General features: G+C 43.9%; 1 protein-coding gene across 10 annotated transcripts in view; it reads right to left on the bottom strand.

Moving 5' to 3' along the window:
- LOC146633416 (trinucleotide repeat-containing gene 6A protein-like) overlaps positions 1-18,729 on the bottom strand; it is a 36,126-nt gene that overhangs the window by 3,373 nt on the left and 14,024 nt on the right. For 2 of the 10 annotated variants that reach the window (XM_085351484.1, XM_085351485.1), the window contains 21 exons: positions 13,437-13,740; positions 12,724-12,771; positions 9,664-11,601; positions 9,363-9,561; positions 8,788-9,260; positions 8,546-8,677; positions 8,319-8,342; positions 7,461-7,604; positions 5,344-5,529; positions 5,040-5,200; positions 4,829-4,906; positions 3,659-3,826; positions 2,877-3,026; positions 1,967-2,086; positions 1,726-1,854; positions 1,507-1,581; positions 1,240-1,414; positions 866-1,006; positions 494-664; positions 269-409; positions 77-184 (listed from right to left, as the gene is read on the bottom strand). In XM_085351484.1, coding sequence (XP_085207610.1) covers positions 77-184; positions 269-409; positions 494-664; positions 866-1,006; positions 1,240-1,414; positions 1,507-1,581; positions 1,726-1,854; positions 1,967-2,086; positions 2,877-3,026; positions 3,659-3,826; positions 4,829-4,906; positions 5,040-5,200; positions 5,344-5,529; positions 7,461-7,604; positions 8,319-8,342; positions 8,546-8,677; positions 8,788-9,260; positions 9,363-9,561; positions 9,664-11,601; positions 12,724-12,769 — 4,759 coding nt within the window. In that variant the 5' untranslated portion in view covers positions 12,770-12,771; positions 13,437-13,740. The other 8 variants (XM_085351487.1, XM_085351488.1, XM_085351486.1 and 5 more) reach the window with 8 other exon arrangements.

Consider the following 18,729-nt stretch of genomic DNA (forward strand, 5'->3'; position numbering starts at 1 on the left):
TTCAAGTTTACAATAAATAAATAAATAAGGTAAAGAAAACATTTAAACTTCACTAAAGCAGAGCCAAACTACACACCTGAAGTGCTTTGTGCTGTACTGGTGAGGGAACCGCTGTGGCTGGAGGCACGAATGGATGACCAGGCACTGTTAGAAGGCATCGTGGTGTTCAGTGATGAGGATGGCCCTGGAAACATCAGCAGGAGGGGTCAGTGTGGGTCTGTTCTACCATTACAGTTATTGGGAGGGATCTGGCATGTGCGTGGCCTACCGTTGTTCCTGTCCCTGAGGTGGTCTGTGTCGCGGACGGTGTTGATGGAGAGGTTGTTGATGACACTGCCGGGGGTCACATATGGGTCAGTCTCAGGGTCAATGTTGGGGTAACCTTTCCAAGGCTCCCCGGGCCGGAACTCTGAGAACAAAAAACACAGGCAGACATCAGCAGGGTTCAACGCAAACACTTCGGGGATTCTGGTGGATTTAAAGGCGTCTGTACCTGGGGGCCAGGTGACAGTGTTTCCATGGGGCGGGGGGGAGTTGGCACGAGGTGGCCAGCCATCGCCCACCGAGCCCATTGATTGGCCGGGAGGACTCAGGGGAGAGGGGCCAGGAGAAATTAAGTCATAGAAGGAGGAGTCCTCCAGACGCAGCCCAGACGACATAGCACCTGTGGGACAAACACAAACATATAAACCATTAAAGCCAGAGTTTAAAGTATGCAGTGAGAAAAAGTGTGGGGATGCTTTAGTCACTTTAAAGACCAATATTTTTTCACTGTTTACATAGTAAACACCTCATGGATACCTCCCCCAGAAAGCCAAACAATACCACAGCATGCAGTGTGACAAACTAAATGCTTTGTCTGTACCAGGTTTGCTGGTCTGCTCCGGAGGGTCGGTAGCCCAAAGTTTCTTCAGTCTGGACTGGGGTGGCTCTTTATAGCTCACTCCACCACCACTACCACCACCAACACCCATGTCCAGGGGTACATTCAGGTTAGAATTCAAGTCTGAGAAACAGGACAGAAGAGTACATGTCAACAGATAATCAAGAACTCTCTGCATATTTTAAAAGGTAAAACTAAAATGTAATCCCCAAGATCTATCCTGCTCATGATCATCTTCTTACAAATCTGAGGTCTTAAGTGTCAAATAAAAAGTATCACCTCACTTCTCCACCCAGTCAAACTAGTTTATGATTAGGGTGCCTAATCTGTAATAACAGCAGTAGCAGTTGACTTACTTAAAGGGAAGTTGCTGAAGGATCCAAGAGTGGCAGCATCCTTCAGCATCTCAGGGGTGCTGTGGGACATGTAGTTATCCAGGTACGGCTTGAGGGGCGCGGCCGGCTTCAGCAGCGAGGGGTCCATGTGTCGTGGTGGCTGCATCGGTGATGGAGAGGAACCAATTGGACGTGTCTAAGGACACAAGGTGCACGGTTAGAGAAAGCAACCAAGGAGCTAAGACCACTGGGACAACGAGTGCAATTTAGTAGCACCCAGACACACACCTGTTCAGTCTGACGTCCCATAGGCATGGGTCTCTGGCTTTGAACCTTCTGCTGTTGCTGCTGGAGGAGAAGACGCTGCAGAGAAATAGAATAATGTAAACCCATCGTGTTGTTAATGTTACAGTTAGGAATTATGGCTCCATTTCTGTCATGTTGTTTTCATGTAAAAACTAGAAATAAAAATCTAAAGCTATACACTTCTTTTCCGCCGGTATTCACCTGTAATTGGTTGATCTGGTTGATCTGGTTTAGCTGTGACAGCTGGTTGAGAACAGCCATCTGCTGAGGGCCAAACAGAGGGTTCAGACCGCCATTGCCTCCCGGGTACTTCAACAGGGATGAAGGAACCTGAACAACAACAACAATTTGGGACTGAGTGTTGGAAAACAATCAGGAGTAACAGAGACAAGAACTCACTCTGAGTGTGACCTTTTGTGCGTTTTATTTTTATGTGGGGTACCTGAGCGGGCAGGATGGGTGGAGGCACTTGATTACGAAGACTGGGTTGAGGAGGGGGCTGGGACTGGGGGCCACCTCGGCCCTGTGCTACGGTGTTGCCGCCCAACATTGGGTTTACATTCTAATCGGGGGGGGGAGACAAAACAACAAAGAAGAAAAATGTAAAACAGTGTAGAAACAACCCTGACAAACAATGAGAATGAACCACACAAGGTTAGACGCTTGTGTGCAGTCAAAACTTGCCATAAGAAAGAAAACAAACAAAAAACCTCCCCCACCATTTGAATATCCCATGACGTCCACTAGAGGGCACACCATTACAAAAAGAGAGCTATTTTTATGGATGAGGCTCAGAGCCAACATCAGTTTCTCTGGAGCAGAGTTAAAGTGGGAATTCTCCACCACTATTACCACGGTTGTTGAATTATTCCAGGCATAAATAGAGCCCATGCTGTGGATAAACATAATTTCTAAACAGGCTAATATCGTTAAAGTTACTAATAAAGCAGCCTGCTGTCGGCATTTTCTTAACCATAACTGCCTGAAAAAGTTTGATCACCCCCCAATCATCTCTCTCTCTCTGATGTCTTAGGTTAGGACTTCATCACACAGCTGTCCCACACCATAAGCAGTACTGCGGGAGAACAGAGCATCATTAACCCCCCAGCAGTGCTCTGTGTACACTTTTCTGGTGGAAACACAGCTTTGTATTCTTTGCTGCTCAAAGGGAAGACTGCCACCGGTAGTCTTGCCCCTACCTAAAAATAATGGCAAAGCTTTGGTATTACCCATGTGAGCAGGGGAAAAATCACTGATTTAATTCTTTCTTCGCATCAAGTGAAAAATCTTCATATCAAACAGGGAATTTCTAACGTCTCAAGACAACTCTCTCTTCATTCTTCTCCACTCACCTGCCCAGCAGCCCCAGAACTAGAGTGGGAAGCAGACGGCCCAGAATTGAGACAAGAGACAGACTGAGCAGAATTGGAGGGGGAAAGGCTCATGCTTTGATTGGAGGAGAGTTCATCAGAAGCTGGGATATCGTAAGCAGAGGGTGAAAGCTGCAGAAGCAAGGCCAGGTGCACAGCAGATGGACGGTAAGCACACAGGGACAGGAAGCACACCAGCAGCAAAAGAAGCACAGAGAGGGAAGAAAAAGAAGAAAGTTAATTTTTTTTTTTCAAAACCAAAGACAAGTTGAAGGTCGAGGAAAGAATCAAATGTGTGGAAATGAAGGAAATAATTGCAGGGAGTGGACAGTGTGGGGAGCAAAAGAGGTACGAGAAGAATGAGAAGCTAAAAATAAGGACGTGATGGTAGAAACGAGATAGCAGGATGAAATAAGAGTTAATAAGAAGGAGCACACTGTGCTAAAGGAAACGCAGCAAGCCAAACTGAGCCGGAACAGTTTGTACTGACATGTGCTTGCTTCTAGTGATAATGATACAACATGATGAGGAAAGAGTGAAATAAAACACTAGTTTTAGACCAGCAAGCTGCACTGCATTAAAACCCCCACTGTGAGGCACTGTAAAGCCAGAGGCACACTTCATTCTACACCTACCCCACCATAACAGCAGACTAAGACATTGCCCTTTATGAGAATCAGTTATTTACCTCAAGCCTGCATATACAGCACAGCTCCGGAAAGAATACACCTTGTACATGTAACTCCGCTCATGCTTCTCCATACCTTGTCATAGTAAGAACTGCGATCCATGGTGGAGTCCTTGTGGAGGTGGTGCCGAGACCCAGAATTCTTCCCCATAACTCCATTGAAGTCCCCAATACTGCCCATGTCCATACGCTTGTCCTGCACCATCCCTGCTCCAGTCTTAATGGAGTCATCAGGGGAGTCCCTCTGCAAGAACGAAGCCAAGAAAATGTGATTACGGAGACGGAACAGCATAAATCTTGCATTCTTTGAATCAGGGCTTATTACATTTGAAAAACCAAACACTTCAGCATGCTTTAACGTAGACATGAGTCATCTGTAGGGCTGTTCGATGTAACGATATATATCGGATGACGATATAAAAGCGTCTATTGTTTCATTTTACGCTATCGTTTGTTTCGTGGTGTCGCAAAATAAACTGTTTACGGCAATATTTTTTCATCGTTTTGATGGTCACTGTAGTGGCTCTATTCATTTAAGTTCTCTCTTTCTCTGTATTTTATATAACCACACTACGGACGGACAAGCGCCTGTTTTTATGCGTTGTCGTTAGCAACAACAACAACGGTAACAGCATCGCGTGTCCGCTTGTTTATGTTCCACATAAATCTTTCACAATAAAGCTCAAGATCCTGTTGAGACTTTTCAAAATAAACTGAATCATGTGAAAGAGCAGATTATTTATGGATGAGAATTAAAAAAGAGCCGCCAGGTGCTAAAAAATAAACCTTAAACTCAAACGTTAGAACAGGCTGTGTAATAAATAATCACAAAGAAAACAGCGGCCTTTACAACTTATGTCTAAAAATGTATAGTTTCATGCATCGGTTAAAACACTCGACTCCAGCTACATGACGCCCAGCTGGAAACACTTCCCACAAGTCGAGCTGCCCGAGATTCACAGAATTTACAGAAAATGTTACATTTTTGTGATTTATATCGTTATCGGGACGATAGAATTCTTATATCGGGATATGAGATTTTGGTCATATCGCACAGCCCTAGTCATCTGGTGGAAAACTAACTTAACGAGTGTCTCATAGTGAATAGAAAGCTTTCCTCTGTACTTACAGCTTCTGTTTTTGCTTCCGAAACACTACTTTCATTAAGAAAGTTATCAATAGCTCCGTGTGTGCTAGAGGGACACAAACACAAGGAATATTTAACTGAATGATTAATAATATTTACAGAGAAGTTCATGCTGCTGAACTGGCCGATGAAGGGTTTCATCCAGGGATCATCCTGTTTGTTGACTGGTTTGTTCATCTGAAACAGAGTGGACAGAGGGGAGCACTGTTAGGACGGCTTTAAAAACTTCTAATAAATAAAGAAGACTCCATCCCTTTATTAAATGGCCTCATTTCAAATAGAAAAAAGTGCAAAGATGAGATAAATGTACCTTAGTAGAGCTTTTATGCTTGTAGTTCCAGGTGACTTGGTCATGGGATCTGCTGTCCTGTTGATTGTTGCTCCACATGCCGATCTCCACTTCCTCTTCCTGGTCCCAGCTATTTCCCATCTCGTCACTACACCATGTGTCCATGCGCTTGGGACCTGGAGCTATCATGAAGGGAGGGAGATGTAGAAACAGATTACTAGCAAGTAAATTCACCTCTTTTCTGCCACACTTTAGTCACACCAGACTGCTTATTATCTACAGATGTTGCAATCAGATGTTTGTAGGGTTTGCTTTGTGCACATACCAGACTTATGCTGACTGCCCCATCCTGACCCAGACTCCCTGCTATCCCTGCCGTCACCCCAACTGTAGCTCTTGTCATTGGGCTTTCCCCAGGCAGACGTCCCGTTGTCCACAGTCACAGGCGGAGCAGCACTAGGCTCCCCCCATGATGCGGATTCCTTCTGTTGGGGGTATGGCTCACCCCAACCTGAAGGAACAAATGAGATGATCACTATGAGGGTACAGTTTCTGTGGTTCAATCTACTTGATGTACTTAAACACTATTTAACATTTGTACAATTCCAATGTTAGGCCAGTGGGAAAGTGGGCTGCATCACATTAAAGGTGGCAAGACCCAACCTGTTTTCCAAATGTACGATAATGTTGCAATTCATATAGATTTCTCCCCACTTAGCTGAAACTGGAGACCAGAGCTTAGAGCAACACTCCCTGGGGAACCCTATATCCACTCACTTATGTAAGCAGTGTTTTTCTTCCACGCTTGTGGATATGCACGTGTCATTGCAGGACATTATACCCTTTGAAATGTAACAGAATGCATGCTCAAGAAAGGGCACGTATGAGTTCAAAAGGCTCTTGTTACAGCCGACCACCCAGGCCCGTTACTTTCTCCCTGCACAGGAGACGTTTGGGGAGATGCCAGGGATACCTCCCTGTAAAAATAGGACAGATCATGGGGTGGCCTCTGGCACTGATGTCCTGCATCTGACTTGGCTTGTTCATCACATATGCACGTATACACACACAAGAGGACAGACTGACACAAACAGGTAGATACATGTAGCCACAAACAAGCACATCACACAAATACACACAAACTGCCAATCAATAACCCCCAATCTATCACTCCATCCCTGTCCACTTGAGTGCATCAGCTGATACAAGGACTCAGAGGAAATTTTAACCAGTGTGTGTTTGCAAGTGTGTATGAATAAGCCTGAGCATCTGTTTTTGTTTGATTACACGTACATTTTGCAACACCATGAAAGTCTAATTTAGCTACATTTATTGATCATTTCCTTTAAGTGACCCAGACTTTTTACTTCACTAGGTAATAACTGAAATTAAGATGAATCAAGACCCATAAATTAATTTTCTCAATGCAGTAGCTAGGGAGAGGGTCCCACCCTTTCCAGACATCCACTTAGCGCCTCCAGTTCGCTCACTAAACCAGAAACCTTGAATAACCCTAAACAGCCCCCTCCTTTTCTCCTCCTCCGGCCCCTTCCATAGAATAGCTCTCCTACTCGTTTTAGTTTTCCCATCTCACATTGGAACCTGTCCTATTTCCAAGTCAGCAGACCATCTCCTGTGCTACTCACGGTCTCTCTAACTCTCTTTTCCTGAAACCCATCAAAAGCCTGCGTTTCTATAGCAAGCACAATTGGCGGGTGAACAAGAAGAGGAGGAGGGGGGAGGGAAGGGAAAAAAAAGGCGAATGAGAGAAGAGAAAAATCGATGCTCTTAGCATTCCAAAGGGATGACTCAACTGGCTTTTCAAAAAGCCTTCAACACAGACAACACTGTAGGGAAAATGGGAGGGAATGACTGTACGTGTTTGGTCTCCAGCCATGCTTCTGTGTAAATTGGTGTATGCCTTTGTATATATTTGTGAGCGCGTGTATTTACACTGGCTTTGCTTGCACTTTCTCAACCCTTTTAGGACTTCTTCTATCCATCTTAATGAGAGTCTGGGTTAGCCTTGTTCCTCTCTTACAGACTCCATGACGAGGTTTGCACTTCTACCATTTTAAATACTGCCCCAGGCTCCTGACGTAGGTGTTAAATCACATTAATATATTTTTTTAAAAACTCAAAGACAATCTGTGCAAGAATTTGCACATTTTGATGATAAGTTTCCACTCTGGCTAAAATAAAGTGGAATATGTGATTAATAATATATGCTGTAACCTGGCAAACCACATTTTTGTGTGAATAGACGACACAATGAAAAAGTGCGAGTCTGTGGTGTACCGATGTTTCCACCTGTTTTAATGTTGTCTGGGCACGTGCATGCATTCTTCTATGCACAGTCCTTTCCTGTTCTCACAGTCAGGAATGTAAAAGCCACAACTGTGCGTGAGTATTCATATGGTGTGCAAACATTATCCAACCTACCAGAACCGGAGCTTTTGTCCTGGTTAACATGCTGCATTGACATGTGGGTTGGGTGGGACTGGTGCTGAGGGGAGGGGCCCACAGCTTCCTGGTCTGGTTGACCAGTCCTGTTCCACATGTTGACAGACCCACCGCTGTATTTGCCTAGGAGGGAAAATAAATACAATTTTATCAGCTGAATTTATTATTTTAATTTTTTAAGTGGAAACAAAGCTAAAGTCTCCGTTTCAACTTGTGTCAAAAGTGCAGACTTGAAACTATAAATCAGTTTAAATTGTGCTGACAGACCAAGTAAAACCAGACTTGCGGCAAATAATTCCCATGGCAACAACATGGCATTTGGTTGTTTAGGAAGAAGAGAAAGGTGTGGGAGCAAAAGAGCCATATCGATTTCGAGTGTTGAAATGTGAGATTTGTGACATTTTGAGTGTTTGGAGTGTACAGTTAGTGTGCATGTTCTGTGCTTGGTGTGTAGTCTACTTGTTTGATTTTGTTGTGCGTCAAAACAATGAGGCGACTACTAAATGTCACAGATGCTTGCCAAAAAGCCACCAAAGGCAGATTGAAGATAAGACACACCCTGGAACTGGATGGGAAATGTTTCTTTTGGAGTGGCACAAATAACTTGTGTGGCATGTTTTTTTGACACCTGGTTGTTTTGTAAATAGTTGTACACAACAACAAATGCCTGAGACACTGCCTGCAATTTAATGCAAATAGTTGCATTGAATTTTGTTATTTGCAAAATTTGTACACAAGTTGTTGAAATTTACTGTTTATATTTGAATTTCAAGTCATAAAAACAGATAAACATGCTTATGGTTATTACAGTAAAAAACAAACAAACAACTTTCTTACTTGGATTTTGTGTTTTTACTTGAGCTTTTAGGTCCAGGTTAGGATAGTGTCAAAAACAGAAAAACTACAGTTAGATGTGAGGTTTGATGAAAAGACTGATCACAAACAAGAGAAGTTAAACACTTTTAAAAGGTGAAATATAAATCTAAAAATCAAAAGTAATTAGTCATCAATTATAGCCTTGAACCCAGCGGGTTGGGCAAACTTGCTGTAAAGTGAGTGTCTACCTGGGTCTCCCCAAGCTGCAGTTCCATCATCGATCTCCATTTTTCGGCGGATGGACTCTGGAGAAGGCTCTTCCCACCCAGTCGACACTTCCTCCTTCTGACCTACTGTGGGCATGGGGCCTCCCAGCCAGCCTGTGATACGAATAAATGAGTGAGTAATCAACTTCTGGTCCTCCCACTGAAAAGTCTTTTCTAAACAGCGTCAAGTCTCTTCCAAAGTTAGCATTAGATGCGATAACTACCTGTGGGCTTGTTTTGACCTTGACTGCCTCTAGACATGTTGGATTCAGGACCTTTTCCCCACTCGTTAGAGGGCTTAGGATTGGGCTCACCCCAGTTCTGGGCTCCAGTGTTGTTCTTCGATGGCTCAGCCCAGCCCTGAGTGGTACTCTGAGGTTTGGGTTTGAGGACTGGCTCTCCCCAGGTGGAGCCTGGATTTGGAGTGCTCACGTCTGGAGTATTTGATCCACCGCTCCCCACCCAGGTGTTACTGCTGCTGGTGTTGGTACGGCTCGGCTCGCTCCAACATCCAGAACCAGACCGGTCACTGTCGCTATCCCAACCTACTGAGCCTGCGCCTTTTTGGGGCTCTCCCCAGTGGCTGTTGGAGCTTGGTCTGGTGGTTTCTCCACTGGCACCCCAGGTGTCACTTACATTTGCACTGCTGGAACCCCAGCCCTGCTGTGGTTTGGAGGTATTACTCCAGGTACTGGATCTAAAACAAAAACATGGGTTTACCTGAAGCCTTTAAAAATATGCCAAGCTTTGAAGCTCCCTCGCTCTCTTTCTTGTATATTTATTTAATTTGATCAATTACCTGTCATCTTTGTTAATGTTGTTGCTCCAGGTGTTGCTGCTGCTGTTATTACCCTTGCAGCTGGCTCCATCATCCCAGCCGCTATGCCCAGCTCCTCCATTCAGTGGGCTTTTGCTGTCCCAGCCAGAAGTTGGTTTCTGCTCTCCCCTGCCAGAACTTCCTGTATCTATGCCTGAGCTGCCTGGCCCACCACCCCAGCCTGCAAATACAGGAAAGATGCATCACTTTCTGTCCTTGTACTATCTAATTTTATTCTTAATAAGATTTATTTATTTTTATTTTAAAAATTCATGCAAATTACCTCCAGATGTCTGGGAGGGAGCTGCCGGTGTCGTTTTGCCCCAGCCGGAGCTTCCACTGCTAAGCTTTCTTTCATCTCCCCTGGTGCCCTGGTTCTGATTGTTATTTGGAGAATTGACATCCCAGGCAGTGTTCTGCCGTATGGGCGTCTGTCCCCATCCAGTGTTGGACAGGACCCTCGGGTCCACTTCAGCCCGGACCAGAAGTGATAGTACTGATGCAGGATTGGGACTTTTTCTGCTCCTTCCCCCCTTTGTCTGGATGCTCTCTCTGTCTGAGCTAGAACGGCCTCCGGAGCTCTCACCGCTTCCCTCGCTTCCCCCAGAGCGACCCCAGCCTCCTGTGACACTCCCCAAGCCATGGCTTCCACTGCCTCCCACTGCTCCTCCCATTCCCATGGCGTCATCCTCCAGGCTTTTCCAGCCATTGTTAGAAGAGCTTCCTTTGTGACTTCCAGCATCTGAAGGGTTGTTACTAGGCGTTGTGGAAGACGACGATGAGGACAAGGACGCACTGCTCCCCCAGGGGCGAGGTATTGCTGCTGGGGGCCCCATCGTCGTTTGGTTTCCATTTCCTGCTGTTTGGCCTGTAGAGCCAAGGATTTGATTTGAGCCAATGCCACAGGACAAGTTGCTCTGAGGCTGGTTTGGGGTGTTGGAGGGCCCCTGGTCCCAGCGTGGGGCCCCAGTGTTATTGTGGTTATTATTACTCTTATAAGCAGCAGTAGAGGGGATTTGGGGGTTCACAGTGTCTGCATTTGGGGGGCCCTTGTCTACAGGGTAGGTAGCTGCGCCCCAAGGCGTACCGAATGCCCCACTGCCCCCCAGTTCTCCTTGGGGGTGCTGGGGTGCTGACGAGGGGTTTCCATTGGCCAGCGGACCCCCGGTCCCTCCTCCAATGGAACCCCAAGAACAATCCCCGCTGAGTTGGGGTGAGGCGGTAGAGTTTGGTGGACTAGAGGTCATTGTGGCATTAGTAGTAGTAGTAGTAGTATTCATTGTGATAGTGTTATTTGGTCCATTGGATTCAGTGTTAAGGTTGGTAGGCTTTAGGCCACCATTTCCACTGTTGCTGCTTAATGTACCATTATTCACCTCGGTGTCTTGCATCATACTGCTGTTGTCTGGAGCTGCCATGCCGCCCCAGCCCAGCAAGGGGGCCTGCTGGGGAGCCATACCTAGTTTGGAACCTATCCCCTGAGCCTGTGGAGGCCGTTGGCCCTGGGATGCTGGATTTGGGATTGAATTTTGTGGCCAGGCACCATGGTTGGCATTTGGGTTTAAAGTGTTTGGGTTTAACCCTCCATTGATGCAGGGGGTGCTTCCGCCAGTGGGGATCACATTGCTGCCTGAAGGGGTGCCCCATACACCACCGTTATTGACAAGCTTGTTGTTGTGGTTGCTCATGTTATTGCTGCCAATACTGTTGGACCCAGCCATGGAGTACTGTGAGGGCTCAGACATGTTATTTCCATTATTTGCACTGCTGATGGTTTCCATACCTGCGCCAACCACCTGATGACTGTTGCCATTGCCATCTCCGTTCATTGAAACGCTGACCATCATGGCAGCATTCCCCAAAGAAGAGGTGGGGGAAGAAGTTGCAGATGACGAAGAAGCATTTGCTGACATCATCATCACTGTTGTAGCAGCAAGATTCCTCTCTGAGCCGATTGAGGAACTAGAGTCTGCGTCCATGCATTCTGATGCCGACTCGGGGTCTGATCCTGATCCACAGCCAGAAGAGGAAGAAGAGGATGAGCAAGAAAAAGATGAGGGAGGCCAGACGGAAGAGCTGGTTGAAGAAGGGTTATTGGGGGTGTCGGTGCTTCCGTCTACTAGGGCTTTGCCCCAGTTGCTGTTGCCGTCACTGCTGCAGGGAGAGCCAGACGACCAGGGGGGAGGCTCATACTGCGAATCCAAGCCAGGATGATCCAGACCTGGTGAGAGATTGGAAACAGAAGATATTGTTTGAACACGGAAAAAATAAAGTTACAACATAAAACACAACATTAGTAACATTTACCAAATTTAAAAAACTGAGGATAATTAAATCCCTCAAAGTTGCCTATATATATATATATATATATATTTTATTTATTTTAATTTCCCTCCAAGCTTCAGCTGCCCTACTGTTCTGGATGTGCTCACTGCCAGGGCTGAGCTTGGACACAGCTGCCACCATTTTGTAACCACAGCAGGACCCAAAAGCGTGCCAAAGCAATAAAACTTGGATTCAGTGAGGTGGAGGATGAGCATCAGCAGGAGAGAAGTGATGGAGGGAATAGGGGAGACGGCAACAAAGTGTGAAAAAAGGAAATATGGAGGAAGAAAGAGGGGAGCAGTTGGCAAAGGAAATGAAGTGGTGGCAACTTAAATTATTCAGACTTTTAAACCCTTTTCTCACCCAAAATATAATAAAAAAATAAAATTAGACCTGGCATGTTTCTAAAATTAGACTGCATAGAACAATGCGATACAGGTTTCTGTACAAACACCCACTGAGTCTCAGATGTGAGTGGAAAAGCAACAGAAAGTAACTTTACTGTGCAAAGAAGTATCAAAGGAAAATTTTATTTAGACAGCCACAACCAGGCTACCACAGACTACGGCTACGTACCAGGCTACGGCATCGGCTCAACAAGGCACCGTTTTACAATCTGAATCAGAGCTTACAACATTCTTCATTTAAAACAGCAGCTGCCCTTTTCTAGCCATGTTTCTTCACCAGATGCCTGAACCTAACCTGGTAACGTGCGAGTCTCTTTAACCAAACGGCTGCCCACTTGGTCCCAACTTAAAAGTCTCTCACACATAAAATGGTTGCCAGCTCTCGCTGCTTATCGCATTTGCTTGCCAAGTCTTCTTTTCCACCCTTTGACACCCACTTTCTCTCTCATTCATCTCTCTCTGTCTCTCGTATGTCAGAAATAAAATTATCAGCCAAGGTCAAGTCAGACTGAGTCTAACTCATCTGATGATTGCTCAGAGACTAAAGAAGGTACTTGAAGGAGGACTGAATTGCAGAAGACAGAGTATCAAAGAAGACCATGTGTAGTCACCTGTTTGATTAGGGGAGTGGCTGACGGAATCCCGAATGGGAGCCATGCCTGGAAACAGAGGAAAGACTGTCAAAAAGGCTGAGGGGCAGAAAACAGAGCAGAGAAAATGTTAGAAACAGTCATGGCAAAAAAAGGAAAAAAAGAAAAGAGACAAGCAAAGACAAAAGAAAACGAGAGCGTGAAAGTAAGAGCTTAAAGTAAGACAAGTGCAGAGGGTTTAGTGGTGAGATGCTGTTTTCTGAATCTAAGTTAGCAGGTAAAGGTGGTTATCCAGCTCAAAGGAATTAAAACTCCCCATTCGGCATCTTAACAAAGATAAGCAATTTTTTTTAATAAAATAATACTCAGGATCTTTTCCTTTTAGCGCTGGTAACAGAATGACTGCCGACCTCTAAGTAGCAACAAATAATCTTATAACATACATTTTTGTTGGATTATAACCATTTTTTAGAAATGAACCATCATTTTGGATGCAGATGAGGACAGCTGCCACTGTGAATCAATTATAGCCTCATACAAATTTCACAAATCCTCACTTTGGCAGAACAAGAGCTAAGACATCAGGAGCTATGAGCGAGAACATACCTACATGTTAATGTTCAGTGCCATTTAAATATAACAGCATAATCGTTTTCTTGCTTTATTTAAAAGACAATGTTCTTGTGTGTTAAGCAAGTGACATCTGTTCCCTTTTCCTTCTCTTCACAGGTTACCTATAAGTGCCGCTGGTGGCTGTGACACCTGGCTGGGCAGGAGGGCGTCCCCGGGCTGACTGGAGAACAGGTGACCTCTGGATCCCAGGTCGAAACAGGGGAGGTCAAACGTCAGAGCTCAGAGAGCACAGCCTCAAGGGTCTGAGGTGAAGAGGCAGGGCTTGTCAGAGCGGGCAGCAGGCTGATCAGCCCCCCTTGGCATCGCTGAGGACTGTACGTGTGCGTGTATGCTATGTGTGGGGAGGGGAAAAGGGGGGAGGTTGAGTAGAATAAGGACTCTGTCTTGACTTGGTATGCTCTGGCACTGCAGGAACAGAAAGAGAGAAGAGGAGAGAGAAAAATGTGTGAATGCTACAGGATATATCCATTTTAAATCATTTCAAAAAGACTCTGTCAGCAACTGGTAGGGATGGGAACCGATTATCAATATATTGATATGATAAATTAGTCATTCAGATTTTATATCGATATCTATTTTTGATTGCCATTGGATTCTCATTGGCTCTTTTTTGAGAGTAACCACCATTGCAAAGCAGCAATAAAGAAATTCATGCACGTTATTTGCATGTTGTGGGTCAAATGTTTGTGCATGTTTGTTGAGCTACTTCTTTTTGTGATCAGTGATGGAGTCATTACTCAAAAGTAATTTTTACACATATTACACAGAACACTTTTCTTGAAAGTAAAAAGTTTTTTTTATTTATTTACTCCCAGACAAAAGCAATTAGTTACACTACTCGTTACATTACTTTCACGTTACTCTGTAAAATTACTGAAACACATCATCTCATATTCACCATTTAACAATATAAACCTGAGGCTCCAACCCCCCACATACACCAACAAAAATCCTTGAAGACACATCTCTAAGACCTTTCTCTGGGTTTTTGGCTAGCTTAGTGTTAGCATGCTTGGCAGATGCTTACAAAGAACTAAACTTGTGTTAGCAGCATAATGCGGTCGTTTCTGTCCGGGATGCAGTTTTCCACTCCATCATTTATCTTGTCCTGTTGTGCAATAAAAATAAGTGTCCGTATCTCTAGACTGCATCGCTATTTTCTGGGAACCGGTTTTCTACAAGAACCTGTTCTCGATTCCCATGCCTACCAACCACTAAACCACAACATGCTTAAGGCACATGATAACTACCAGAAATCCACTGCTCCTACAGTCAAAGCCTCAAGAGGTATCGTTTTGGTCAAGCACAGCTGTAAAGGAAACATGGTGGCTACCACTTTCCCTGAGCCACTGTATTTACTTAAGGGATTGAATGAAGACTACTTTGTTTGGATTCTGTGTCACTAACATATGAAGATGGCATTATCCTTTCTCCTGTCGAGAGACTATGGAGCAGGTGGAGTCAGCCAGGTTAGTCAGAAATCCACTAGCAATAAGCAGACACAGACACACACACACCTTCTCTTGGTGAAGGGCGGGGTAGGGTGAACATCTACAGGGAAGACTAGATTAGGGTTATACAACGAGCTTAAAGCAGCTCTGCACTAGGACACCAAGGCAAGGAAAACCTCTTACCTCGAGCAAAGCAAAAGGACGAGTAAAGGGACAAATGCAACACTATACATTGAGATATGGGGATACAAATAAAGCCACAAATCAACAAAGGGGAGAGTGACATAGGCAACCTTCATTGAAAAAGGCCCAGTGCATTTGACAGGAATAAGTAAAGTGTTTGTGCGAGTCTCCTGACCTTTTTCTTGGTGCAGGATAGAGTGCGTCAGCTTTCTGCCTGCTGCAAGCAGTATACAGGTCTATTTATAAATCTCCAGTTCAAATAGCAACCAGTCTGTTCACAAGCCAACATGATAAAAGAACAAACAAACCCATGTGTGCACACGAGCAAATGCGCTGGCAAAATTGAAGCAATGGAAATACGTTTTTACAATTTAAGTATTCACTGGCAGCTGGGGTGCTTTTTGTGGCGAGAATAACTTCAAATAAGATGCATCCTACAGCAATTCACACCAGGAAAAAGATTCAACCAGACCAGCAACCAGTGTTCTGAGACAACACGCTGACCAGAAACACTTAGAGGCTTAATCCCACCTTTATTAACTCTCAGCTCACTAGTTTAAACTGGGCACACAGCCAGCATCTAGACATACACCCTGCCAGAAGCTGCTTAAGCACCCTCTGGAACCAATCAAAAACACATACAACAATGATATCATGATTACTAAAACTCTTTCCCTTCTCCTTTCCCAGGAAAGTGACACAAAAATATTTTAAAGAGAGAGTGCTATCCAAAAGAGAGAACAAAGTTAAACAAAACAAGACAGAGCAGAAATACAGAGCCTTTACTGTGGAATAGACCTGCTCCCTCCGGCAGCCACGGCACTCAAAGTGCAAGATCCTTCCAGCAAACTGAGCTGTTTACTTCCCAGAGTCTTGGCTCAACCTTCCTACATGGAAAGACCTCTGTCAACTCCGAAGCATCTGCTTCAAAGCAGGTATGCAGGGAAAACCGCTTATATCCTTATAAGGCAGTGAAATCCAAATTAATGACATTGAACATCACTAACTGAGCTACTAGAACAATATTTTATCTATATATCCATTTATAAATATATTTATATATAAATTACTCAACTTTTCATCAGATTATCCACAGTGTTGTTCATGTGTGCCAACATGTGCCCAGCTTTTGGTGTCCACACACGCTTAGATATACTCTGACAAAGCCTACCTACTTATCTGTGTAAGGTATGAAAGCACTTTGTGTTTTTCTGAAATGCACCTCGCCATTTTCTTTGAGACAGCTCACACAGTTTTGAAATCAGCTACATTGTTGAGGCGAATAGCTGCAATGACTAATGTTGTATAAATTCTCAAGATAACATAATGTAACCAGATGAATGTATAAAAGACGCCCGAAGCTTCCACATGTGAAAAGCGGCTCAACCTTTCATTCTTTTTTAAGGTCACCAGGGGGCGATGCCAGAGATTGCAAAATAACTCCCAGCGCTATAGAAGTTTATAGAAGAAACAAGGTTTCTAATGCCTGAATTATCCTTCAGCGGAAAATCTACTTCATAATCCGGAATTTAACCGGAAGCCCATCTTAACCCTCCACATAAAATCATAAGGACTTCCCGAGAAATGCAACTGTACTTCAGGTCAGCGCAGTTCGCAACGACCGATTGGTGTGGAAATTTACAGCTTAAGATTGAGAGGGGTGTCCAGATACATCATATATCACAGCGTCGATTTCCTACTAAAGCATAATTCAGGCATAACTCTACCTATATAAAAACTGTTCTATAGTATTTTTACAGGAAGGAGGATTACCTGGTGTATGTTTGTGAATCCGCACACTGACCTGCTAATTTAGCAGTCAGAACCCCCCCCCCACCCCCCCCTCCTCTTCGTCATATCCATTTTCAAAAGACAAGGATAGTAACAGTAGAAACTTATCTCCAGTCTTCAAAACACAACTTTATAAGATAATGGGTGAGGTCATGGTGGCTACAGCCGATGTTTATACTGTCAAATTTAACAGATGTAACATTAGTAGGCATCTTGGTACCATTCCAACATTTGAGTCTGTGTTATGTTAATAAAAATAAAAAACCACCATCATGACTGGGTTTAAACTTAGTTGGTTCCAGTTACAAATAATTACTGGGAGAAACTGGTGAGGCGCCTTTACTATTGTGTAATACTTTCTGACTTTACATCTAAAAGATCTGTAGATGAATATATGCATGCCTCTAAATCCAAACCCTTTAATGCCAAGTAATTTTCTAAACTTGCAGTTTTCACTTATTAAAATGGCCTTTTCCCAATGTACCCAGTTTTATTTTTACTGCAAAAAACAAAACGTCAGCATCACCAAGGTGTATAAGCTTTGTTACTGCTGCTGCTCAGAACATCAAGTACAGTTTGTTCCTATTTGCTTCCATTTGAGTAAGGCTTTTGTAGGGGCCCCTGGAGTTGGCATCAACTTAAGTGCTGCTATCACCTTACAGACAGAAAGTTAAGAGGGGAGGAGAGTTTAGGGACAAGATACAGGATTAGAAGGAACTGAATAATACAATGAAAACCTTTTTTTCCCCTCAACGGTAAGGAGGAGAAAACAAAAGATAAGAGAAGTGAAATTTGAGAGGCAGAGACCTGTCACTGAGGCTGATGGGCCAGGAATGCAGCTGCAGCTTCTAACATGTATAAGTAACTTCCTCAATTCAGCGGCACATGAATCGAGCACAGTGAACACATTTGCTGCTTCACAGACAGAGTCAAATTAAACAATGTGAAAGAGACAATGAGGCCTTGAATGGAGAAGATCAGCAAAATTTACCAATTAATGCAAATACATTTAAAACATGAAGGAGAAGGGGATTAAAGCCAAGGGACATCTGAATATTTAAAAGCCTGCTTTTGTTCTTTTTTTTTTCCTTTAAAAAAAAAAAAAAAAAAAAAAAAAAGCAACACATGGTAATGAATCTGATGCTATTCGAAAGTCTTCTGTTTAATCCCAAATTGTTAAACTGCAGATGGGATAGTATAAATCTAAAACTAATAAAAAAAAAAGTTTTCCTGTAACATGTAAAACGTTTAACTGGTTGTGAAATTCTGGAAGACCTAAACGTTAAGTCACCGCCAAAGTTCTGCATTTTCTGACATGTTAGAGACGTTTATTAGCCTGAACGCATAGTTTTTTTAGATGACTGCTCTGCGTTTAATTTGACTCTTGAGCGACTGTCAGCTCAACATTTCTTTTAACTAAAGGCCCTCTTCATGTGTCCTGCTGTTGCTATGCAACTGCAAATCTATTTGAAGCATGGTGCTTTGCTGCCAAAAGCGGACACATTTTTTAAACATCATCTGTATCCCAGTAAAGCACAACAGGCCCTCAGAAATAAAAGATATTAATAGTTGCACTAAGAGGGTGGCGGGAGAGATACACACAGGTAGATATACATTGCAGGATGGATTCAACTATATAGCTTTGTCTAGTGTTAATAACTTGAGATGCACTAAAGGCTTTACTTAAGCAATTCTGCCAGTGTATATCATTAGCTCATTAGGGCTGCCACGATTAGTCGACTAGTCACGATTATGTCGACTATTAAAATCGTCGACGACTAATTTAATAGTCGACGCATCGTTTGAAGCTTTGTAAGATCACAAAGGACGCAGGAATGAGTAGTAGGATTTAAGAGTGTAATAACGGACTGAAACAGAAGATGGCAGCACTGCATGTACAAGGATGCCAGCTGCCGTTAAACCCCGAAGAAGAAGAAGCTGTGTCCCAGAATTCATAGCGCAGCTGTCA

Source organism: Diplotaxodon limnothrissa, linkage group LG4 (genome assembly GCF_057381915.1).
Source record: "Diplotaxodon limnothrissa isolate DT_005_m linkage group LG4, D_limnothrissa_male_GT1.1, whole genome shotgun sequence".
NCBI classification, from domain to species: Eukaryota; Metazoa; Chordata; class Actinopteri; order Cichliformes; family Cichlidae; genus Diplotaxodon; species Diplotaxodon limnothrissa.